Source organism: Halichoerus grypus, chromosome 6 (assembly GCF_964656455.1).
Source record: "Halichoerus grypus chromosome 6, mHalGry1.hap1.1, whole genome shotgun sequence".
Taxonomy (NCBI): domain Eukaryota; kingdom Metazoa; phylum Chordata; class Mammalia; order Carnivora; family Phocidae; genus Halichoerus; species Halichoerus grypus.
The window spans coordinates 25955751-25981399 of NC_135717.1; the positions used below are offsets into that span (position 1 = coordinate 25955751).

Below are 25649 nucleotides of genomic sequence, written 5' to 3' on the forward strand. Positions count from 1 at the left end.
ACACTCCTCACTCCCATCCCCTGCCATCCAGCTACCCTTCCCTGAGGCAAAGCATACTATCTGCTGCTTGACACCATTTTGCAACTCCCTTCACCCCCACCTCACACTTAACATTAGGTCTTCAAGATGATTCCATCACTGGGGCACCTGGCTCAGTCTGTTAAGCATCCGACTTTTGATTTCCACTCAGGCCATGATCTCAGGGTCGTGGGATCGAGCCCCAACATCAGCTCTGTGCTCAATGTAGAGTCTGTTTGTCCCTCTCCCTCTGCTCCTCCTCTCTCTCTCTCTCTCACAAAATCTTAAAAAAAAAAAAAAAGATCATTCCATCATTGCACATAAAGTACACCTTCATCTTTTTCTCATAGCTACTAAGTGAAATCTGGTCCATTTGCTTTTTCTTCTCTTTGTGTGTGTGTGTGTGGGGGGGGACACAAAATACGTATCACATAAAATTTACCACCTTCATCACTTAGTCCATTTGTTTCTTTAAACAAGCTTCTCTAGTGAGTTTTGGAATTCAAGAGGTTTGCAAGAAACTGTTCTAAATTGTTCGGATAAATGCAGAATATGACTTCCCCGTCGTGACTGGTGCACTCTGAAAGGTTTCACCTGGAGACACTCGGCCAGAAGCACACACAAGTAGTCAGCAGCAAGGAAGCTCAGCCAGAGCTCAGCCTTGTCACTTCATAGATACAGTAAGGGCCAGGGAAGCTTGCAAAAACAATTATCACAGGATTTTTGATAATTTTCTGAGATTTCATGCTCTCCTGCTTCCCAGTCTGGGCAGTTTCAAAGGGTCTGCAGAACACCAAAGGAGAATATTCCAGAGGCCTCTGCAAGGACACGAGCAGTCACACACACCCAAACCATAAAGCCACCAAAAGGAGAGAATGGTCAAGAAAAGAGGTCACTCGCAAACCCTGGGAAAAGGTGAGATGTGAACAGAAGCTGAAATGAGGGCTTAGTTGAAGATACTAGGCGAGCTGTGTTTGGATTATCCGTGCTGCCTACTCGCTCCTCTCTGAGGACAAAGGTATCTTTGTATCAACTCCAAGCTCAGTTGGACAAACAACCCAGCTATAAGGGACTAGTTAAAACCGTTGCACTGTCATACCGTGGAAATGATGCAGCTAATAAAGAGGAGGAGGTACATCTGTATGTTTGGATGTACAAAGACGTCTGTGATGTACTAAGCACAAAATGATACATACCTGTGTATAGCATGAGCCTGTCTTTGTAAGAAGAAAGCGTATGTGCTTATGGAGATGCGTAGAAAAAGTGAGACAATATAAGGCCAAAGTAGTGTGGTATCAGAGTGGTGGCTGAGGGTGAAGGAAACTAGGATCTTCCACTTCCTGCAAAGTTACTGTTTGGGAATTTTCATTTAAATCTCTAAAAATTATTTCTCTTGAGCACACAAAGGCAATACAAGTTTGTTATAACATTCTCAATCCTAGGAGTGTTCGAAACAGAAAGTGAGGCAAGGAGGTAGACAGGCCGATGGTCAAAGGGGTATCTGAAGAGTTCCCCTTCCTTCTTTACCAGAGGTGGGGCACCCGCTGCTGTGGGCCTTAGCACTCCTGCTGCTCGAAGGGACATGCACCCTCCTTGGGTGCAAAAACGAGGCAAGAAGGGTGGCGCACACCTCCCGGAGGCCCAGCATACTGCTCTGCTCCCCACAGCCAACACGCCCGGACAGTTCCTCGCGGGTTCGCTGCTCCATGATGTGAGTCCTAATTCAGGGTTCAAGCTCTCTAGATGGCTCCACTTGCAGAGATTCTTCTCAAGGCTTTAGAAGGTCTCACTGTGTGCTCTGAAGCCTTTTCTAGCTCCAGTAGACAGCTCAAGGGCTAGTGGCTTCCCACGGGCATGCTCACCTGAAGAGCCCACTGCTATCTATTTTGCACACCAAGGCTCTGCATAGGACTCTGTCTGAACAATAGGGTTCCATGTTCCCGAGACTAAAATAGCCGTCAACTGGACAACTGTTAGAACGCTTTAAAATGGCTCAGAATTAAGATGCTGGTTGCTCATTGTTGGCAAGAGAAAAAAAAAAAACTGGAAAGAGTGCAAATATTTTTCAATAGGAGTTTAAGACAAAAATGGAGGGGTGAGGGTGGGGGAAAAAATTTATAGCACTTCCAAAAAGAAAAGGAAATGAAATAGAACAATTAACAGCCATTACAATGAGGTAGATCTTTATATACTGACATGGGTAAGTGGGGAGGGGCGGCAGGGGAAAGACCAAGATTTACTGGTAAGTGAAAAAAGCAAACTGAAAAACATTGTGGAAGACACAATCCATTCTTAAGGGTGGTGGGACTGCATGTATATATAAGAATATAGAGAGATGGGGAGGGAAGGAAAGCGGATGAGAGAGCATGAGAACGAATATTTCTAAATGGAGAAAAAAGACAACTATCCAAATCGTAAACAATGGCTATTTTTTGGAAGGGAGGAAACAGAGCAGATTACTGGTGACTTTTATTTTGAGGCTTTTTACGTTTTTTAAGTTCTACATTTATTTGTGGGAATTTTTTCAAATGAGCACATACCTTTTTTTTTTTTTTTTTCATAAAAATCATTAAGATTTAGAATAACGTCCAGGCTGCCTGTTTTTCAGTGGGACACAGAACAGTACCCCCAATCACCCTCCGTACAAGAGAACATAAACTCAAACTGGAACTGTCACCTCTGAGAGTAAGGTCATCCTTGTGTGTCCCTGGCATTGTCAATACAGAATGGGACTCAGTACATGAATCATAAGAGACAGTCAAGAAGCGATAACCCACCATCAGAAGCGGTTTGTTTTTTTTTTTCAATAATGCATTAGGTCAGTGCTAACGGAAATCTTTACTATTCTTCGGAGTCCTAAACTCCCAGGGCTAAACAAGAGCTCAGAAGCAATTTGCCCCACTCCCAAACAGACCTCAGGGAAATCACATGCCCTCCCGGACAACGGAGATGGACAGCTCCTAGGCCAGGGAACTCTAGGAAAGGAAACATCACAATTTCTTAGGACAAAACGTCACAAGAGGGCGAAAGATTCCCTCCGGTCCCTTGAATATACTTGATTAAAGCAGGATTCTGGTTACACTCTCTCCATATTGCTGAACATCTTTACCAATCTTCAACATTTCCCATGTCTAGATAAGCTGAGGTTTGGAGTGACAACAGCAGTATAGTGGATACTATTTATAGATGTAACATCGGGACAGAGCCCACTACCTCAAACTTTGTATTTTGGAGTGAGTGTTAAAGTCCTCCCTACACCCCCAAATTCGTATGTTGAAATCCTACCCTCCCCCCCCCCAAGGTGGTTATTAGGAGGCAGGGACTTGGTGGTGATGAGATCATGGGGGTGGAGCCCTCACGAATGGGATTAGTGCCCTTATAAGAGAGGCCCCAGAGAATGTTCTCACCCCTTCCACATGGGAGCACACAGTAAGAAGATGGCTGCCTATGAACCAAGAAAATCCTCACCAGACACTGAATCTGCTGGCAGCTTGATCTTGGAATTCTAGCCTCCAGAACTGTGAGCAACAAATGTCCGTCCCTGAAGCCACGCCGTCTATGGTATTTCTGTTGCAGCGGGCTGAACTCCACTCTGCAATCAAGATGCACCGTCATCTTGGGCGGGGGGTTGCCTTTGGGTAAAGCCTCATGGGCCAAATGGCCAAGTTATTATCCACAGGTGAGTTAACCACAGAGATTAATGCTGTTTATTACTAAACTGTGTTTCTGTAATAGACCGTTATTACAGCAGTTAAGTTTGAGGATTTAAGGGGCCACTGTTTTGATAATATGTATAAGAATAAGATTTTTAAAAATATGAGTGCCTAGAAATAATTAAATACTTTATTCTCAAATGCTTACTTGTTATCAATGACAGCTGAATCTAACCTTGATTTTGCCATCTGGTTTATGCAGAATGCCCTTTCCAGTCACGGAGTATCAACGCATTGTGAAAAGTCCACTGTGGTCATAGAAATGATTTCTCGATTCCAATATGCCATCCACGTACCTGACTCCTGTCTTTGGGGTAATGCACAGTCAACACACGTTTCTAAAATCCCTGCAGTAGCTCACAGGAGGCTGTAAAGGTGTCTCTGTGGAAATTAGGGTTGGATTTCCCTGAGCAGAAAGGATTAAGTTTCTCTCACCTTAATTCTGTTCTTTGTTTTCTACATAACCTTATCTAACATTCAATCTATAATAATTGGTGTCCAGCAACCACAGGCACCCAGGCCAGAAATAATACTTTGTATTGTGGTTGACAGGAGCTAACCTAACTTCAGGGAAGCCCAGGGGTAGAAAGACCACGGGAAGTCAGATCAGGTCACTTATGAGCTGGATGTTCCTGGGCAAGTCCTGTGACACTTCCGGAGCCTTAGTCTCGTCATCTGTAAAACGAACATAAAACACCTAGCAAATACTACATACTGAGTAAGACTAGACTGTTTTGCCAGGAATTCAGGTCTCTTGTCAGGCCCCAAACTATCTTCCTAACTTGATCTCCTGCTCATTCCTTCCAGATGCACTGTTTCCAGCCTCCAAGCCTTTGCTTCCACTCCTGTCTCGGCCTAGAATACCCTCTGCCTCATTGCAGCGTATAAACACCCTCCCTTACCCTCCAGGCTCTTCAATGCCACCTCTTTTATGAAGTTTTTTCTTTTCTTTTTTTTTTTTTTTTGCTCTTCCAAGCCAAGGGTCCTCTCTCTCTCTCCTCTAAAATTCTGTTGCATGTTTTATGAACATCTTGCACATTTATCACGAGCTGCCTTGTGTAAGTGTAAACCGATGTGCTCTCCCCTACGAGCATGCAGTCTCTTTAAGTGCATTCCTATTCCTGCACAAAGCGTGGCACGGTGGCTTGCATGTAAAAAATGGCCAAGAATGCTGGCAGGAGGAGGCAAATCGGAGACATTTACTAATATAAAGAGCTGAGTGCACTTATGGGGAGACTCTCCCCTGCCCCTTTTCTTTTTTTTTTTTTTTTTTCCCCTGCCCCTTTTCTGTGGGTTCCATCCATCCCAGGCCCTTATACTCCCTAAAGTGGATGGCCCATGCGTGTTGGGATGTGGGCAACCAGTTTCATGCCACCTGCCCACCTGTGAACTGTGCCAGCAAAAATAACCTGCTTTGTCTCTGATCACCAGGGAGGCCTCAAGGTCTGAGAAAACAGTCACATCAGATGTATCCTTCAGAGGACGGTCTGTCAACGGAACTGGTAAATATGACCTAAAGCATAGACTCCAGAGACTTGGTAAGTGGACGGAGCCCATTTTTCTCCATCACAAGCCACTCGTTACTCTCCAGGAAGGGGATAAAAAATTATTTCTCGCCTCCGCACTACCGTCCAGGCCTCCTCTGTTAGCAGTGATGGTCCGCAGTAGCCAGTGGGCTTCATCACAGCAGGCCTCACCCTCCCCTCTCCTCTGTGCTGCTTCGAGGTCCTTACGGATCAAAGCAGCACAACAGCTTCTTTCAACAGGTCTACGCACCTCAGTGTACGTTTGAACCTCACCTGCTTTCTTTTATCTGAAACTACGAAAATAAAGTATTTAAAACCTACTAGGCCGGGGGCGCCTGGGTGGCTCAGTCGTTAAGCGTCTGCCTTCAGCTCAGGTCATGATTCCAGGGTCCTGGGATCGAGCCCCGCATCGGGCTCCCTGCTCGGCGGGAAGCCTGCTTCTCCCTCTCCCACTCCCCCTGCTTGTGTTCCCTCTCTCGCTGTCTCTCTCTCTGTCAAATAAATAAATAAAATCTTTAAAAAAAAAAAAAAAAACCCTACTAGGCGGGTTCTAAGGGGACTTGCTTCTGAACAACAGGGTCCCTTAGGAGTTATGTCCATACCATGAAAGGCTTGGTATCATTTTATATGTATCAATATCATTAAGAATTATCAACCATTATTATTGTATGATTAGCACTCATTTGTTCAACATTTCTTGAGCACCCATGTGGTAGGCAATGTGCCAGGGACGCGATGTCGAACAAGGTAGGTAAAATTTCATGGAGCAGGGGCGCCTGGGTGGCTCAGATGGTTAAGCGTCTGCCTTTGGCTCAGGTCATGATCCCAGGGTCCTGGGATCAAGCCCCACATCGGGCTCCTGGCTCAGCGAGGAGCCTGCTTCTCCCTCTCCCTCTGCCTCTCTCCCTGCTCATGCTCTCTCTCTCTGTATCTGTGTGTCTCAAATGAATAAATAAAATCTTTAAAAAAAAAAAAAAAGATTTCATGGAGCAGATACTCTTGCAGGGGAGAAAAGCAGACAATTATTTACATATTTACTTGTTAAATAACAACAGTGGTTAGTCCAGTGAGGGCAAAGTCAGGGTAACACATCCTATAAAATAACCTGACCTAACTCTTTGTTTGGGGGTTGAGATGCCAAGAATGGTGTTCCTTAAGAAGGGGCTTGTGAGCCATGTTCTAAAGGATGAAGTTGCAAAAAAATAAAATAAAAAAAGTAAAACTTAAAGGAGGGGGAGATAATTCTGGAAAGCACTATTAATAATAGTGGAAAGCATTATTATTAATGAAAAGAACAAAAATACTTTGCTTGAATTGTTTTCTCTATCATTTCATCTTTGGAGGAATCGCAGACCTCTTTTGTTTGTTTTCCAAGATAATTTGGCAGGATTAATCTTAAAAGAACAATAAGCTTTCCTGTGGATTTCTCAAGGTTTTGCAGATGAGAAGTTTGCTTTCAGAGCCCCAAACCCACAGAGCTGTCATTGTATGTAGAGCTCCACAATGTACTTCTGTCTTTTGAGAGACAATTAGACGAGTTAATATTAACTGAGCAGCTACCATGTGCCAGCGAGCCAAGTTCTCTAAGTACGTTCTCTCATTTAATCTGCGACAGACAGGTGCCACAGATGAGATCTCCACTTGACAGATGAGAAAACTGAGGCACAAAAGGGCCAACTCGTCTGAGGGCATCCAGCTTGTAAGTGGCAGAGTCGGGACCAGGGGACCTAAAAGTCACCATCATGAGGGATGCATCCCAACATCCTGCTGTTGGCCAAACACGCCATGGGCTTTCGCACCTCCCATGCCTTTGCTCAAGCCCTTTACCCCACTTGGAATGCCAACGGTTCCTTCTTCCCTCCCCACTCCTCCCGATAAATGTATGTTCCCCTTCTAAGACCAAGCTTCAACAATACTTCCACTGTAAAACACCCTCCTTTCTCAGATTAGAAACTAGAAAGATAAAGAAACAAAGACAAAAATAAAGGGCAAAAGAATCTGTTCTTGCTGTGGCCTGGTAATAATCTTCTAGAAAGAACCGGTCACAAACAAGAGCAAGAACTTATCTAGTGAACTGGCTGAAAGAAAAGGTCCACAGGCATCTCCCAGGTGAGAAGCATGAGTCCTCTGTTTCTCCTAACTACTGGGGCCAACTGGTGGCTTTGGAACAACACCCTTCCCCCACTCTGGCCCCCCGACAATCCACTCCGCGTGCTACACCAGTATGTCCAAAGGACCAGAACTGGGCCTCCCCTGTAAAAAGCCTTCATCAGCATCCCAAACAGGGCTGACAGAGTTCAACAGGAGTTTAATGTCAGGCTGGACCCAGTCCCGGTAAAGCCACTGCCCAATAAAGAAGATACAAACTGGGGCTGGATCAGGGAGACTAGAAAATGAATCGGGGGGAGAGGACTGGTTTATTATTATTTTTTAAGATTTTATTATTTTTTATTTTTTATTTTTTTAAAGATTTTATTTATTTATTTGAGAGAGAGAGACTGAGAGAGAGAGCACATGAGAGGGGGGAGGGTCTGGGGGGTGAGAGGAAGAAGCAGACTCCCTGCCGAGCAGGGAGCCCGATGCGGGACTCAATCCAGGGACTCCAGGATCATGACCTGAGCCGAAGGCAGTCGCTTAACCAACTGAGCCACCCAGGCGCCCCTTTTAAGATTTTATTTATCTGAGAGAGAAAAAAGACATGATGGCGGGAGGGGCAGAGGGAGAGGAAGAAGCAGACTCCTCACTGAGCAGAGAGCCTGATGTGGGGCTCGATCCCAGGACCCTGAGATCATGACCTGAGCCAAAGGCAGATGCTTAGCCGACTGAGCCACCCAGGTGCCCCGAGAGGACTGTTTTATAACCACCTGGTGGAGGGGGGAGTGTATGGAAGTCGGCGGGGATGGGGGTGAACAAAAGCGGCCTATTTCCACAAGCTTCATTTAATTTATATGTAGCCTTCCCCCACTCAGTAATTGAATGTATTATTCATTTTGGTCAGCAATTGCTGCATGTGGCTTTCAGAGCAATAATAATAGGCTTTTAAGGTTCAGTGCCATAGCATTTAGAGACTGGAGTAAAAATCAGCAGATAAATTATTAAACACGAAGTGGACGCCACATTCCCGTCCCTCCTGCAGTGGCTTGAAGCGTGGGGTGAGGCAGACGAGGAGTCCAGGGCACGGACACCGAGGGCACCACCCACCCACCCAGTGTGTACCAGGCTGTTCTGACACCGCTTATCTCCGGGTGTGGACCGAGGCCATCACGGGGCAGCACAACAGAGCAAAAGCCACCCAGGGCTCTTGTCAAATAGTTCTTGGAGCAGCAAATCTTTGATGATGGGGGAGCCTTTATTTAGCTTAAGAATTTTTGTTTTGCCTTTTTTTTTTTTTAAATAGCATGAAGCCTCATCTGGGGTCCAGTCCTAATAAGCTTGCCTGGGATCTATAATATTTTAGATCATGGTCCTTAGTTTCTAAGTTGGGAGAAGAAAGATCTAGGCTTCTAGAGCCTCTCCTTACAGTTCATAGCTTTGACATCAGCAGCTATCCATTCCTAATGTTTTAAGTTAGGCAGAACTCGAGAGTTCCCACGTTAAGTCTACTATTCTTGAACTTTTTAAGAGGGAACCAGTTTATAATAAGATTTTAAGTTTCTTACATCAATCTAAGCTAATTAATCAATCCAAACTAATCTTCATTTTGCATAGCATCAGGGTTTTGGTGGTGGCTGTTCATTTTTGTTTCACCTTGTTTCTTGCTAACCCATCATGCTTACCAAAGCAGGCACTAGGAGAAAGTTCCACGTTTACCAACACACAACAAAGACAGGTGGGGAGAGTGGATAAGCAACACACATACGGTAAGAAAACACACAGATCAGAAGTATAATGACGATCACGAGGAGGATGGCACAGAGCATGATAGACTGGGAAGGTGCATTCAGCCAGAGTGGTGCTTCTAGCCAGAGTGGACAGCAGAAGCTACCCTCACCAGGGGAGGCTTGATTCTCATCACCTGCTTGGTAATTAAAAACAAAAACAAAAACAAAACTAAGCAGCTGGGGGAAGATCATTTTAGAAAGAGGGAATGGCAAGTACAAAGGCTCTGAATTAGAATACTCCTTCTTATGTTCAAAGAACAGAAGCCAGCCAGTGTGGCTTAAGAATGGCGTAAGATGAGGACAAAAGGCAGGCAGGCACCAGATCGCCTGAAGACTCACACGCAAGGTGTTTGATGTAATTCCACGTGTGGTGGGAAGCTACTGGAGTCCCCAGGAGTCAAAAGCAAAACTCAACAGACTTTGAAAAGGCTCGTGGGTAGCAATCACGTTTGAAGGCCTCGGCGCCCAGAGCTGCCCCAGGTGAGCAAAGATACAGATCAATGTTCCAGAACTGCCACGCCAAGGACCACTCTCCAACCAACCCAGAGAACCCACCCAGGGCAACGGCGGCCGGTGGCGGACGGCCAACCCCGGCGTTATAAACTGTGAGGTCAGGTGGGAGATGGGAGTGGAAGGCAGACCATCACTGAAACCATCGGCCCACCTCGTTCGGTGCCACAGAAACCAACTGTGCCCTGCAGATGCTCTATCACAGCGGTGAAGGGCCCGGCCTTGAGTCCGACAGAGCGGGGGCTGAGGGCCGGCTACTGAGCCCCTCCCCACCTCGGTTCTCACCTGAGAAAGGAGGCACCAACCCCAGGACTGCCTCACGTGGCTGTTGGGAGGATGAAATGAGACAGTATGTGCAAAGGGCTCGCTCCAGCCACGGTGCCTGGATCTCTGCTGGACGGCCACCTTGCTGCCGAGGCTCTGCACGCCAGCCCTTGACACACACTGTCCCAGGAGCCGACAAGCACATCCTGTAGCAAACACCTGCCTGAGGGCTTTCTCTTGGCTTGAGTACAGAGCAGGAGAGGGAGCCGGGGAGGTGATGATCTAGAAACAGCCCTCAGTCGACGACAGATGGAATAGACTCAATAACCCGAGGTCGATCGGTAGCGGGAGCGGAGAGCGGACCCCAGAGAGCCCTGAGCATCCCCACCGCCGCCGGCCCCAGTCACCATCACCGCAACCATGAGCAGCGAGGCTGAGACCCAGCAGCCGCCCGCCGCCCCACCCCGGCGGCCCCCGCCCTCAGCACTGCCCACACCAAGCCCGGCACCACGGGCAGCCTCACATGGGCAGCGCCTGCCGGCGGGGACAAGAAGGTCATCACAACAAAGGTTTTGGGAACAGTAAAATGGTTCAATGTAAGAAATGGATCCGGTTTCATCAACAGGAATGACACCAAGGCAGATGTATTTGTACACCAGACTGCCGTAAAGAAGGATAACCGCAGGAAGTACCCTGGCAGTGTAGGAGATGGAGAGACTGTGAGTCTGATGTGGCTGAAGGAGAAAAGGGTGCGGAGGCAGCAAATGTGACGGGCCCGGGTGGAGTTCCAGTGCCAGGCAGTAAATACGCAGCAGACCGTAACCAGTATAGACGCTATCCACGTCGCAGGGGTCCTCCACGCAATTCCCAGCAGAATTACCAGAAGAGTGAGAGTGCGGAAAAGAACGAGGGATCGGAAAGTGCTCCCGAAGGCCAGGCCCAACCACGCCGGCCCTCCCGCAGGCGACGCTTCCCACCTTACTACATGCGGAGACCCTGTGGGCGTCGACCACCGTATTCCAACCCTCCTGTGCAGGGAGAAGTGATGGAAGGTGCTGACAACCAGGGTGCAGGAGAACAAGGCAGACCAGTGAGACAGAATATGTACCGGGTTACAGACCACGATTCCGCAGGGTCCTCCTCGCCAAAGACAGCCTAGAGAGGACGGCAATGAGGAAGATAAGGAAAATCAAGGAGATGAGACCCAAGGTCAGCAGCCACCTCAACGTCGGTACTGCCGCGACTTCAATTACCGACGCAGATGCCCAAAAAACCCTAAACCACAAGATGGCCAAGAGACAAAAGCAGCCGATCCACCAGCTGAGAAGTCGTTCGCTCCCGAGGCTGAGCCGGGCGGGGCTGAGTAAATGCCGGCTTACCATCTCTACCATCATCCGGTTTAGTCATCCACCACAAAGAAATGAAGATGAAAGTCCAGCAATAAGAAATGAACAAAAGACTGGAGCTGAAGACCTTAAGTGCTTGCTTTCTGCCCACTGACCAGATAAAGAGAACTATCTGCATTATCTATGCAGCATGGGGTTTTTATTATTTTTACCTAAAGATGTCTCTTTTTGGTAATGACAAATGTGTTTAAAAAAAACAAAAACAGGGACGCCTGGGTGGCTCAGTTGTTAAGCGTCTGCCTTTGGCTCAGGTCATGATCCCAGGGTCCTGGGATCGAGTCCCACATCGGGCTCCCTGCTCGGCAGGAAGCCTGCTTCTCCCTCTCCCACTCCCCCTGCTTGTGTTCCTGCTCTCGCTATCTCTCTGTCAAATAAATAAATAAATAAAATCTTTAAAACAAAGCAAAACAAAAACAAAAACAAAAAACCTGGTTTTTCTCAATACACCTTTAAAGGTTTTTAAATTGTTTCATATCTGGTCAAGTTGAGATTTTTAAGAACCTCATTTTTAATTTGTAATAAAAGTTTACAACTTGATTTTTTTTTTTAAAAATCAACAAATGGCAAGCACCCGTTAATAAAGGTCTTAAATTAAAAAAAAAAAAAGAGTCAATAACCCACTTCCCCTGCCCCTCAAGTGGGGCAGTGCCAAGGCCATCTGACACCCCCTCCCAGAGTCCCCAGTGGGAATGTACCTCAGCTGCCCACAGTGGTAACCTGCCCAATAGCGCACCTTTCGTTGGCTTCCTTCCCTTCCCTGTCTCAGCCCCCATCACGTGACTGACAGTCTCGGGGGTTGCCTCCCAAATAAACCATCTGGCTCCTCTACCTCATACAGAAATGGGCCCTGAGCAGAATTTTTATCACTAACAGCAAGCTGTAGAGAGTATTCTTTCCATACTTATTAGCGTCTATTTGTAGGTCTCTGGGGTTTCAAACAAACAAACATCCGCAAAAAATAAACAGTCATGTGCTGCGATGAAGCAGTCCTAACTTGTAAAATTCTCTAAGCACACCTCTCTGGGGGTGTCAAGCTGCCTGCCCTGGCCTGTGCGAGGCAGGTTTCAGAAGGCCTTACAGGAAAATAGCGTCAGGCTGCCATCTGTCTGATGCTATAAATGTGGGCACGTCCAGTGTGCTTCCCGCTACAGAAATAGATTTAAAACTCATCATTTCTCGATCAGTTCTTTCTTTCCTTCTTAGAGGAATCACACACACACACACACACACACACACACACACACACACCCCCGAGTCGGCTTCCCTAAGGAGCCAGGGAATGCTCCCAGGAGAGAACGATGGGCTTACCTTGGGAGAGACACTGGTTGGCCAAGGCAACCTGACCAGAATGCAGGTAGAGATTGAGGCGCGTGAAGATGCCCACCAGGGAGGGAATGGTGATGAAGCAGTACGCAACACAGGCCTAGAAGGAAGGGAAGAAACACCCTCGCTGCAGCCTGGTCCTCCTGTTTTCATCCATCACATATTTTCAAGTAAAAAACACTGAAAATAATGAAATCTCCTCATTCTGAACCCCAATTTTCTCCTCTCGCCTCTGCAGCATACTCCAGCTGCCTCTTTGGGAGGAGGGGGACAGGCAAATAAGGGGCGTAAGGGGGTAAGAAAAATAAATCCTCATCTGTCATAGCAGGAAGTAAGTAGGTAATGCTTTCCATTGAGCAAGAAGCAGACTTTTAAACCAATTACTTAAAAATGTGGTAATTAGAAGAAATTGCTCGAAAAGGTTTTGAGCTGGTTGGCTCTAAGAAAAGAGGTATGAAGTCAGGGCAGGGACAGTATGCTCATTTCTCACTGTCCTCTTTTTGGTCCCATTCCATTTTTTTAAAAACACAGATATGGATTGCTTTGATGAAAAGATCTTCCAGGTACAGGCACGAGCCAGAGAGAATTCAGCCAGTACAAAACTGCAATCCACCTCTTAACCCCAACCCCCAACTCCCATCACACGTATCCAAATGGAGACTTTGATCATTTCTTTTGAAAATATCAAGAAAAGTGGTTTGTTCATAGGTACTCAAGGAAAAATTAATCTGGAAAATCGATACTTAACCACCCCTAGGACACACTTGTCTTTTTCTGGGAAGAGCAACTTAGAAACTTGCAAATGAAACAACTCACTGGAGTGCCAAGTCTGGGAGGCTTATCTCTAGAACATACCCGGACAAAGGCAGCCGTCTTTCTGGAATGATTTCCTTTCATTACTTTCCTTGTTTCCATTGCCAACCGGTTTACACTCTGGATTTATTAATTTAAAAAAAAAATAGAAGTAATTATGGAATGATGGCTGACTCAGATTAACGTCTTCCATAGAGATCTGGACATGAACTGCAAACAAGTCAATAAGAACGAGCTATGTGGGGCCAAGACTGGTTAGCTCCAAACCCTGACATGCCAGAGGGGTCATCAGGCCTGATTCAGTCTCAGCCTTGAGCAAACATCTCCAACACGGTAAGAACAAAAGGCACTCACTGAGTTAGTCATGCCTGTCAGTTGGCATAGTGAATGACCATTTTCTGGTTTAATGAATAGCCAGGGTTTACTTCATTTCCAGAAATCCCACACACTAAGCTTGAGATCTTAGAGATCCTAAGAGAAGCCTCCAAACCCGAGAGCCACCACACAATTCCCCTATGCAATACTAACATGAAGCGTAAGAACAAAAACAAGACCTACCACGTCATACTCACAGCATACAGGTGCTGTTCTAAGAGCCGTACATCCATCAGCTCCCTTACTCCCCACAACCCTACCAAGGTGGGCACTGTTACCTCCCCCAACTTACAGAGGAGGTCTCTACCTTTAGGTCTTAAGTTCAGTAATGCCACATAACCTGCTAAGCAGCAAACAAATATATAAAAAGGTTGCTCTCCTTGAATTTACATGAAACAAAGCCGTGGGGAATCTTTCCACAAATATGAAAAGTTCGGACCTATGGTTCCCAAACTGTGTACCATGACATCTTCGAGGGCTGGAGCAAACTCATAGGGGCACTACAATGTTTTAGGAAAACAGAGCAATGTTCAATTGTTGAGCACTGGGGAAAGCACCGGCGTGAGGTAGCTCACAGATTCAACACCGGACTGCATCCTGTTCCTCACAGCGATGTCCTACCTTGGAAACTGGGTTTTCAGCAGCTGCTCTGACAAAAAACAAGTACTATGCAAAAAGCAATGTGGGGAAAGAAAAATCAGTGTGGAACAGGGAACAAGGGTAGTGAGGCTAATCTGATGCTAAGGTTTGAGAAGTGGTATGGTGCCCAACAGGTACACATGCTTATTAGTAATTAGAATTATTTAAGAATAAAAATATAGTATTTTTCATTCAATTCACATATTGTTATTTGAAAGAGTTATCCAGTTGTTACGGCATAAATACTTAAGTTTTTGAGTCCAACTTCTTAATCAACAGAACTGTTATTTCCTTCTTTTGGCCTGGGGGCACCATGAAAAGCTACCAAGATCCAACAATGCTCAGACTCTGGTTAAGCTATTAGAGCCATAGGTTAATATTTCTATAACTCATCAGTGCAACCCACTTTGCTGCTGGCATACAGGAATGAGAATATGCTCATTTCAGAGAAAAAGAGGTTAAAAAAAAAAAAACAACCAAAGACTTAAGCAAAATTGCAGATTTGATTAATCTTTGAGAAACCACCTTTTATGCCCTAAAGAATAGGTGTTATGGGGCCACAAGACTCCCAGATTAAACTCCATGCTTGGCATATAGATAATAAATATTTATTGAGAAAAGAAACGAATAAATGAAAATCCTTACGTGAATCAACTGCACAAGAACAGGTTCCAGGTTGCAAAACATTGACCTAGCCTCAACATAAAAACTGAGCTGTTGTTCAAAATCACGGCCAAAGGAAACCTAGAAGCAAGAGAAAAGATGCTGAGAATGTTATCTCTAGGGACCTGTGAGCACACACCATTGAGAAGAGTTTCCCTGAGCTTCGAGTGGTAGGGCAAGTCTGCGATGACAAGTCACCAAAAATCCCACCAGTATGAATGGGTGGAAATGCCCAAGGTATGCATGCATGCAAGCGCGTGCGCACGCACACACACACTGGAATTTACTCCAATTAGACTTTACGTGACTTTGCCCAGCATATAACTGCGATATTACTATTACCACCTCCTCTTTATGACATGAGCACTGGAGTAGAACATAAAAAGACCAAAGGGTAGTAGAACAGAATCTCAGAATGTAAACCGGATTTCCCAGGCTAGAAGGAAACCCCTGGAAAGGAAATAATGGAATTTTGTTTGTCAGCTGTGGCCTTTTCACAGAACATAAATTTGGTTATTGGGAGCCATTGGTCAGAGGGATTTCCCTAATAAGAGCCACACCTTTCTGTTTCCTGATGGGGAGTCCAAACTCAGCAACTTAACGGGTGGCTGCTGGAGCCATAGGTGAAAGTTTCTCCATCAATAAAAAGCCCCTCTTCTATTTCTTCAAATTTACGAACAGCTCGTTAGGAGGACAAACTTGACTGTTACAGCAATCATTTTTGCCCAGAGGAGGCTTAACATTGCTATTTCCATTACAGCTATCAGGTTTCACATCTTATTTCCTCATATTCTTTTCCATTCTAACTTGGTGGCTCTCAGACAAAGCCATAAAGGGGTAAAATACCACCCAATCAGTGCATAAATCAAAGGCAAGGAGAGTCACCTGGTAAAAGGTGCATTTCCTCCCATGACAACTGAAGGGTTAATTCTGATCTTGCATCAGAATGGATTGTTTTACCCACAGAGTCAGGTGAGCGATGACACTGACCCTCTTGTGGAACAAGTCACATTTTCAGGGTCCTTTTCAAAGTGCTCTATTTTCCTCTTGGTCAGCTTTTGTCTTGACACTTGTATTAAAACAGGATACTGGCAGCAGTTGTTACTTTAGCTTTGTGCATGAAGAATGAAAGCAAAGGTGGTTCTGGCTAGGAGGGGATGGTGGGGTTGTTCCCAAAGAAGGCTGCAAGAACCCCTCCCACTCTGCTTGGCCTTTTGCAGCGTCCCTGTGGACTCTTCCCACCTGGGGGTGGAGTCTACTCCCCCCCCCCTCCAAGGCCACAGCCCCGGTCACTGCTTTGACCAACAGAATGCAGCAGGATGTGGCACTGGTCACTGTGTGATTGCTGGATTTTGGTCTTAGAAGGCCCTGCAGCTTCTGTCCATGCCCGCACCATATAAAAGAGCTCGGCTGAGACAGCTGGATGATGGCAGAACAGCAGAAAGAGGCCACGCTGGTGAGAAATGAGGCCCCAACAGCCAGCACCAAGAGCCCAGACACGGGAGTGGGAGCGAGGCTGTCCTGGATCCTCCATGGCCCCGATCCTGGTACACGGAACAGCCTGGCTCCACAGTCAACCTCCAGGTTTGTTAAGAATTAATAAGACACTGTTATTTAAAGCTGCTAAGTTTTGGGGCGCCTGGGTGGCTCAGTCGGTTAAGCGTCTGCCTTCAGCTCAGGTCATGATCCCATGATTCCAGGCTCTCTGCTCAGCGGGGAATCTGCTTTTCCCTCTGCCCGCCCCCCCCGCACTTGTGCACGCTCTGACAAATAAACAAGATCTTAAAAGAAAAAAAAAAGCTGCTAAGTTTTGGGGTGAGTTGTTATGCACCAATTTTGCCCCTCCCCCCAGCATTGGTTCACCATCACCTGATGAGCAGCACATCGGGTGCCTCAAGGAGCCCCTACTCCCCACTCCCAGGGTCCACATGATTGGGGCTGTGCAGGTGTGCATATGTCCCCCAGGCCTGGCCAGTCAGTGTGTTCCTTCCCCCCCACTGCAGCAATTCGTTCAGGTGACCCAAGTTCATCTGGAGACTCAATCCCAGGACTTCTGCTGGAGCCCTTCCTGCTGGGAACCTGGAGCTCTTCAGGGGCGTGAGCCTGTCTGGGAGGACACCGAGTGAGCGGAACCCCGAGCCCAAGACACACAGACGGCAGGTCCTGATGACACATTTTTTTATTCCTTAGGCCAGTTTGTCTTGGCTCTCTTTGCCCCCGGGGGAGTGCTGGCTAATATAAGATGTTTTCTAATTTCCTCTTATCTTAATAAAAATGAAAAGCACCAGGGAACATAATGTTAACTGCTTTCACTGGAGTTAAGGACAATTACATCACATTTCCAAGTACCCTGAAACTTCTTCCCCAATACTTACCATTTTTATAAATCCATTAATCAAATATGCCAGCATTCTTTTCTCATCCTCAAGAGTGAGTGCACTAAAATCAGTAATGGTACATAATTAACATTGAGGTAATAAATATAAGTTTCTAAAGAATATGTAAGAAGTAAGCAATTTAACAGGTAAGAACATTTTGCATTTTCTAGATTTAAAACACTCCCAACAGGCTGTGTTCCTTCTGATGAAAATGTATCATCTAAATGAACATAATTTAAGTGTGTTTCTCATCTCTCTCAAAGATGATGTTTTCAGGATATTTATTAATAGCAAAGGAGAAGGAAACTTTCTTTCCCTTGGAATTTGGACAGCAAGGTCCAACTGCAAATTTTTGTATTCAACATTTCAGGATAGAAAATTTCAAACAAGCAGCAAAGTCGAAAGAATTTTACAACAAACACCCATATACACACCACCAGGATCCCACCATTATCATTTTACTATATTTGCTTTATCACATAACTACCCGCTTCCCTCTCCATCCATCAATCCAGCTCATTTTGGGGAGGCATCTTCAAGTAAATTACAGATCGCAATTGCCTCCATTTAATAGCAGTATTAATACAAACATAAATAAGACAATGTCACGTCCTTAAGCTTCGACTACACATGTGAAGGCCTATTAATAGTTCCCCCAGTTTTTTTTTTTAAAACCTTAAGAGCCTAGAGAAACAGAAGCCAAGTTTTGTGTGTTGGTTTGTCCTTTCCGTGTCCCTGGCAAAGACTGCATTCTGTCCGCTAACAAAGCAATGTCCCTTTCATTCTTTGAGACTCCATTTCCCAGCCCCCTCTGTAGCTGGGTGTGACCATAGGACAGTTCTGGCCAATAGGATGTGAGCGCAAGTGAGGGTGAGCTGTCCAAGTTTCTCGCAGAAAGAAAACTACTATCCTCCAATACCCGCAGGCTGTACTTGGACATGGTCGAGGTAAGCCAGCTTCCCCCAGCAAGACAGGGGCAACACCCCAGAGGGATGGCCGAGCAACAAGACAGAAGGAGCCTGGGTGGTGCTCTACAGCAGAGCGGCCCTACCCCATCTGATCTCACACCTTTAGCAAGACAGAAATAAACTTTCTATTTTACCGAAGCTAAAACCCGGTATCCTACTAAGACAAGTGCCTTTCTGATGTGTTTTGTGCCTTTATTTCTTTTTTTGTCCAACTAAAAAGCGTATGGTTCCATGTATTACAAAAAGTCTTAATATTTTTATTTTGGTAACTATTCAAGAGGTCGACAACACAAGATCATAAAAATAAAGATTCCAAAATTCAGAAGAAAAAAAAGAAATACAATTCATTTTGCTGATGGTTAAGTTCCAAAACCGTTTTCTCCATTCTTGTAACATTTTCCAGTGACTCAAGCTGCTGGGCTTAAAAATTCTGTGGGGACTGAAATTTCAGCCACAAATGAGCAGGAACTGCTTCAAACACAATCAAATGGAAACATGTAAAGGAAAAAACTAGAAAGCAAAGGAGTGATAGTTTGGCCTCTGATCCAGAAGTAAGGCTAACGGCTAACGCACAGGACTGAGCCTCAGGTCTACTAAACACCTAGAGCCCTTCATGTAAGGAAGAGAAGCCATTTCATTTGAATTTCAAGTAATTGGCTAATAACGAGAAAAAATGTAAAGGCTATGTTACTGGATGAGTGAACTCATTATTATTGTATCTGCTGCTCTCAAATCTCCAGGAGACGTGGAGTTTGAGTTCACGCCTTTTCCTCTCAACAGAAATCCCTTTGTAAAAACATCTGCCATCTCGGCGCGCCTTGGTGGTGCAGTCGATTGAGTGTCTCTTGGTTTCGGCTCAGATCACGATCTCAGGGTTGTGGGATTGAGCCCCACATCAGGCTCTGTGCTCAGCATGGAGTCTGCTTGAAGATTCTCTCCCTCTGCCCCTCCCCCCGACTCGCTCTTGCTCTCTCTCTCTCTCAAATCAATCTTAAAAAAAAAAAAAAAAAAAAGACCGGCCATTTAATCTTCTCAGGAAGGTTACCCTCAGCCTCTCTCTTCTCCTAGACTGGAATGTCCTCATTAGCAAGAATTTTAATAGACCCCATAAAATAATAGTATCCACAGTGGCAGCTTAATGTAGTAATTCCCCAATGTACTATTATGTGATATTAAGACCCAATCCATGTTATGTTTCACCCTTAAGCGTGGCTTACTTCACAGAGTCATGCATGGTCTTGCACACGTGCAAAAGCGCATTCAGAATCACAGGGTCCTTTGTGGGCTCTTGCTGATGCCTACAAGACATTTAAAGACAACAGTATAAGTTATGTCCGCTCACAGCAATGAAGGTGCAGGCTGAGTTTCTCCTCTATCACATATATTTGAGAAATAGCAAATTACCCAGTTGGCATTGAACATGTAATGGGCAATGTTCTGGTTTTACTCTTAATTCTTCCTTCAATAACAAGTTTGCTTTTCTACACATATCATAACTTCTCCTAAAATCACGGTAAATCCTACCAAATCATGGTAAAGCTGCTGCATTTCCTAAGCCAGGCAACGGGCAGACCTGATTTTTTTACATTTCTTTCTAAAGCAGCCCACAACCCATCTACAACTGTGTTAAGTGCCAGGCAAAACTGTAATTTGGCTTTTCAAATAATATAGAAGGACAAGGTCTTATAACAAATCTTTATGTAAGTAAAGGAAGTATATTTGTTTCCAAGCATATGGAATTAATATTTCAGAAAGACAACACAAGGAAAGCTTAAAACATACATTATTCAAGCAACATCTAACTCAATTTTCCAAACCGGGGTTACTTAAGTTCCACCTTAACACACTTTATTTTACCATATCTATATATTTAATATTTAAAGCAACTTTAGAGGCGCCTGGGTGGCTCAGTCAGTTAAGCACTGCCCTCGGCTCAGGTCTTGATCCCAGGGTCCTAAGATCGAGCCCTCCATCAGGCTCCCTGGTCAGCGGGGAGCCTGCTTCTTCTTCTCCCTCTGCCTGCCTCTCTTTCTACTTGTGCTTTCTCTCTCTGTCAAATACATAAATAAAATCTTTAAAAAATAAAATAAAGCAACTTTAACTTTTTAAATTGAATTCTGTCCTAAAAAAAAAAAATGCATGAAAACACCAATTAAACTAGTTGTATATTGAATACACTTTAAATTAAATATACAACTTTTCAAATCAAAATCAAAATCTCTCCTCCACGTGCCACCTAGAATTATTTCCTGTACCACCAACAGTAGGTTGTTTGGGGAAACACAGATTTAGTCAAAAGGAAAGCAACTAAATTTAAAAATCAATCACAAATCTAAGCATTGAAGACGGAAAGCTATCTAGCTCTGCGACCTTGACAAGTATGACTTTATTTTTATCTTTTAAAATGTTACTCCCTAAGTAGTTCATTAACAGATTGCTCCTTCCAAAAACACATCGGAATACAATGTAGGTGATGGCCAGGCTCCAACTACTACTTATGGCTTTGTCTTCTTAGGCACTAATTACAAACTTTTATCATGACTGCTCCTTGTAATGTGTTTTTCCTCACCATGTTATTTTAGATGTTAAATGCATACAGATCATTAGGCCTCCAAGGACACAGAGTGATTCTCATCCATATGCTTCACAGGGGCATCGGGAATCCAAGCTTCTGGATGACACCGTGTTACACTTACTTGATAAAAACTTCCATGATGCATTTGCAAACCTCCACCCGTACACTCTCTTTTTGGAACATGTCCAGAAACGGCAAAAATTTTTCCTAAAAGTAATAAAAAAAAAAAGCACTCTACATGCAATTTACACAAGTTGTTGGAAGGGATTTGTTGGGTCCCTTTTTCTTTGAAGGTCAGAGCAGAGAAAGAGCTATTCATCTCTCTGAGGCAGGTCAGAGGAGGACCCACCTGAAAGCAGGTTTGTGAAAGCTCGTAGGGTTAAAACCACTTACACGCCCCAGGGGTCAGGGCTGGGGCCAGTGAACATTTTGGGAACCATCTGGGCAAGCTTCAGATGACCATGGGCTTCTCCGGGTAACAACACACAAGGTGGGCTTCTTTTTTACGATTATACTGATCAGAGAAAGAAGAGCCAGTTGTTCAGAGTGGCCCCCACATCCTGACTCTACATTTACTAACTGTGCCACCTTACTCAAGTTACTCCACCTCCTCCAGCATCAGTGTTCCCATCTGTAAAGTGGGAATCCTAACTGCTCCTACTTCCTAGCGGTGTTGTGAAAATGGTACGAGGCAACGCGTGCAAAGTTCCGGCAGGGTGCTTCGGGTATGGAGAATCTCCAAAAAATAAGAGGTTCTATTTTTAAAATAAGCAAGAAACAAACAGTTCTGTGAGTGTACATGAATGGAAACCTGCAGAGGGAGGGGTGACAGGGAAGAGAATCCTCTAGATTTGTACTTGCCCAGGGCAATGCAGCCAACGTGAAGGGGCATCGTGGGGTATTTTAAAATGTGAGGGACACATAAAAAAAATTTCAGCTGTCAGACGATGAGACAACTATTAGTTTGACGTACTCCAGCGTTTCAACGTTAGACTGTATGTGTGATAAAAAGCAAGTGTCCTATGAAAATCAGTGTGGAAGAGGAAAAGAGGAAGAGGACACCCAGTCTGACTCCAAGGTTTGAGAAGCTGTGTGATGTTCAAGAGGGGCACACATTCCATGAGCGAGTCATGAAAGAAATAAAGATAATATTTTTCTCTCCGTCTGGGTACTCATTTTTCAAACGCTGATTAAGTTGTTATGCCATAAATACTGAAGTTGTTTAGACCTAACTACTTTCTAAAGGGAACCGTTAAGTATTTCTTTTGGCCTGGGACACCATGAAAACATGACTGAGACACTAAGTGAACCTCTGACTCAGACACAAATTTCCAAAGGTAATTAAGGAATGCTACTTACCACTGAGAAAAGAACAGAGAAATCGTGGAAGTGGGCAATCACTTTCTTAATTATTGAATGAAGCTGCAAAACCGAACAGAAAACACATCTTTAATAAAACTTGGATGTATTTTTTCAAGATTTTATCTCTAAGTAATCTCTACATCCAACGTGGGGCTCAAACTCACAACCCCGAGATCCAGCCAGGCATTCCAAAAGTTGGGTATTTCTAAAAGGCAACCTTCTTTCATAATTTGAAATTACAATTACAATAAGGGAAAGCTGGGTGACTCGGGAACGGGAGATTACTGGGGGTTAAAGGTTAGGCCCTGTCTCAGTCTGAGTTTGCCCATCTTACTCTGTAGTCTTGGGGAAGCCACTTCCCAGCCTCATCTTCCTCCTCTGTAAAATGGAGAGCAAAGCAGTACCTGGCTCACTATGAGGGTTAAATGGGATGGTTTGTGTAACGTGCTTAGAACAGTGTAGTGCCCTTCCTTGGAAAGCTATTATAAAGTCAGCTATGAATATTCAAGGAGGGGCGGCGGCAAACAGCTTCATCAAAGGGCCACAGAGCCATCACAACTACTCAACATGGCTACTGCAGCTCAAAAGTAGCCAGAGAGAGCATGTAAGCAAATGGGCATGGCTGGAGCCAATAAAACTTTATTCACAATAGCAGGTGGTGGGCTGCATTACATTTGGCCTATGGGTCATACTTTGCACACCCCTGTTCCAGCCCATCATGGCCCGGTGTTTCTTGACGACTTCTGTGGAGAGGCAATGAACAGAGTTTGCTGGTGGAGTCAAAGGCCACATCATTACCCGAGGACGGTGGCACAGTCTCTAAGGTCAGCTCCAGATACCCGGGTACTAATGTCCACCCCCCCCACCCTGAGATGCACACAGTCCTGTTGACAGGGAGACACCACAGAGGTGCTTTTTCTAAGGAAAATATAAACCTCCGCCCCTGGTTACTGTCGTGAAGAGAAAATTTACTGACAGATACTTTTGTTTACACTAAAAACACTGCTGTTGAAATCATTTGTTTAAATCGCTTAAGATAAGGGGCTCACAACTCATATGGGTGGCTATCCAGAATGCAGGCTGACCCCTGGGGTACCTTTTATAAATTGCTTCTAGATATGACAGAATTGTATAATGTAATTATTCCTCTCTCTCTTAGGAACGGACTGCATTAAAATTATTATGTTAAAGTCTTCAATTAAATGGGTCCCTAGGAGTCAAGGTCTTACTAAATATTCCTCAACAAAAATTCTAATGCATCTCAGTCTTCATATGCACCCAAGATCTTGCCGACCCACAAGGGTATGACCCATCTCCTCTACACGGTTCATTCACTCAGTGATGCTTATCAAGAGCCTGTTGTGCAAGACTATCACCCTGAGAAAAATGTCAGGTATTCAGTGCCTACTCAATAAATTCTAATGATGAACTATTTTAATTAGCAAATGGTGAAAACACTCTTACCAAAATGTTAGAATTCTAACCTTCTTACAAGAACATGTAATTAATTTTCTTCTACTAAGTGAAGCTAAAAATTGATCTCAATAAGTGCCAGAAAGTCATGTTATTAAATAAAAAATAAAATCTTAATTAGGTTGAAAGTTACTTGACAGTAAATGAACCTTCACTGGATTCTGTACTGGAGGAGGAAAAAATCTGCTATCAAGGACATTATTGAGTCCACTGACAAAGCTACAGTATGGACTGTGGAAGAGACAATAAGATATTAATGTTAAATTCTCTAGAGTCAATAACCAAACTGGTTATATGGAGAATGTCCTTGTTCTTAGGAAATATTCAGTGAATTCTCCAGAGGCAAAGTAGCATGATGTATGCAACTGTTTATCCTCAAAGGAGCCAGAAAAAAATTTACACACATATAGTGCATATGAGTATGTGTACACATGATAATGATAAAGCAAACATGGAAAATGTTCACAGTTGGTGAATCTGACTAAAAAAATAATGGGAGTTCAGGGGCACCTGGGTGGCTCAATCGGTTAAGCGTCTGCCTTCAGCTCAGGTCATGATCCCAGGGTCCTGGGATCGAGCCCCGCGTCGGGCTCCCTGCTCTGCGGGAAGCCTGCTTCTCCCTCTCCCACTCCCCGTGCTTGTGTTCCTTGTCTCTCCCTGTCAAATAAATAAATAAAATCTTTAAAAAAAGTAATCATAATAATGGGAGTTCTCGGAACTATTCTTTCAATTTTCCAATAAGCTTGACTATTTCCAAATAAAAGTTAGTTTAACTGGAAAACACAGGCCCCTTACTTACTGGTGCCAAGCAACTGTGCCAGGGCATCCCATATCATATATCTCATGCAATCCTCACAGCCACTCGGGAGTGTAGGGCTACTAGCCCCACTTTACAAGTGAGAAAACTGAGGCACAACAAGGTTAAGTAGTGGAGTAAAGGGCAGATGGCGACGATATGGCAGAGCTAGGATTTGAACCCACGATTATCTGACTTTACAGCCCGACCCATGCAACATGCCTATGTGATTCAACAGAATCAAACTCCTAACAGTGTGGAAATGAGAAAAGCAAAGCTGTTACCTGAGGGTAGGAGTCTTCAAATGCACGATCTGGAGTCATGTGCTTGATGACATCAGCCAGAACGGTATTCACCTCTCGTTTCTAAGGGCGGGGCGGGGGGGTGGGGGATAAACCTGAGTTAGACACTGTAAGGCAGTCACTGACCGCTTTTCTGGAGGAAAGGACTAACATTTTCAGAACACACCACATACTTTCCAGGAAACAGTTTCAAATCTTCTGCTGGAAATAATATTAAGGGAGAACTCCCACCCATATCACAGCCCTGAAGGTAACTACTTCTGCCCCAGGTCAGGACTAAAACATTGTTCTCAAAGGTTCTGGGGTGTTACACTGTCCCCGCCGCCTTCCCTGAGCGCTGATAAAATCGGCCGTGCCACTCTGTCCCTGCCTGTCCCAGGCCGCTCTCCCAGCGCTGGCGGACGGCGCAGCTCGGCCCTGTGGGAAGTGCACAGACTCAGCCCCTTCAAGCGGAGTGACCTCGATGCCCACCTTGGCTTTTGTCATCTTTACTGGGGGGTCAACCAACCATGGCCCAAATCCAGTCCTGGGCCTGTTTTTATACAGCCCACGAGCTAAAAATGACTTTTACGTTCAAACCAGAAGAATAATATTTCATGACAAAAATTATATGACATTCAAATTTCAGTGTGCATCAAGTTTACTAGAACGCACAGCTGTACTC

At 44.8% G+C, this 25649-nt stretch overlaps 1 protein-coding gene, 1 long non-coding RNA gene and 1 pseudogene across 7 annotated transcripts in view; 2 read left to right on the top strand and 1 right to left on the bottom strand.

Moving 5' to 3' along the window:
- Nucleotides 1-25649, bottom strand: part of VPS35L (VPS35 endosomal protein sorting factor like) — a 114180-nt gene that overhangs the window by 24652 nt on the left and 63879 nt on the right. For 5 of the 6 annotated variants that reach the window (XM_036076018.2, XM_036076017.2, XM_036076022.2 and 2 more), the window contains 8 exons: nt 24968-25048; nt 22412-22474; nt 21174-21259; nt 19695-19775; nt 17507-17570; nt 15114-15212; nt 13497-13574; nt 12627-12741 (listed from right to left, as the gene is read on the bottom strand). In XM_036076018.2, coding sequence (XP_035931911.1) covers nt 12627-12741; nt 13497-13574; nt 15114-15212; nt 17507-17570; nt 19695-19775; nt 21174-21259; nt 22412-22474; nt 24968-25048 — 667 coding nt within the window. The remainder of the gene's footprint in view (nt 1-12626; nt 12742-13496; nt 13575-15113; nt 15213-17506; nt 17571-19694; nt 19776-21173; nt 21260-22411; nt 22475-24967; nt 25049-25649) is intronic. The other variant, XM_036076019.2, reaches the window with a different exon arrangement.
- Nucleotides 3949-17549, top strand: LOC118525332 (uncharacterized). Its single transcript, XR_004912100.2, has 6 exons — nt 3949-4045; nt 5163-5269; nt 6873-6956; nt 13650-13787; nt 16352-16715; nt 17135-17549. It is a non-coding gene; the product is annotated as an uncharacterized LOC118525332 (long non-coding RNA).
- On the top strand, nt 9764-12026 carry LOC118525329 (Y-box-binding protein 1 pseudogene; annotated as a pseudogene).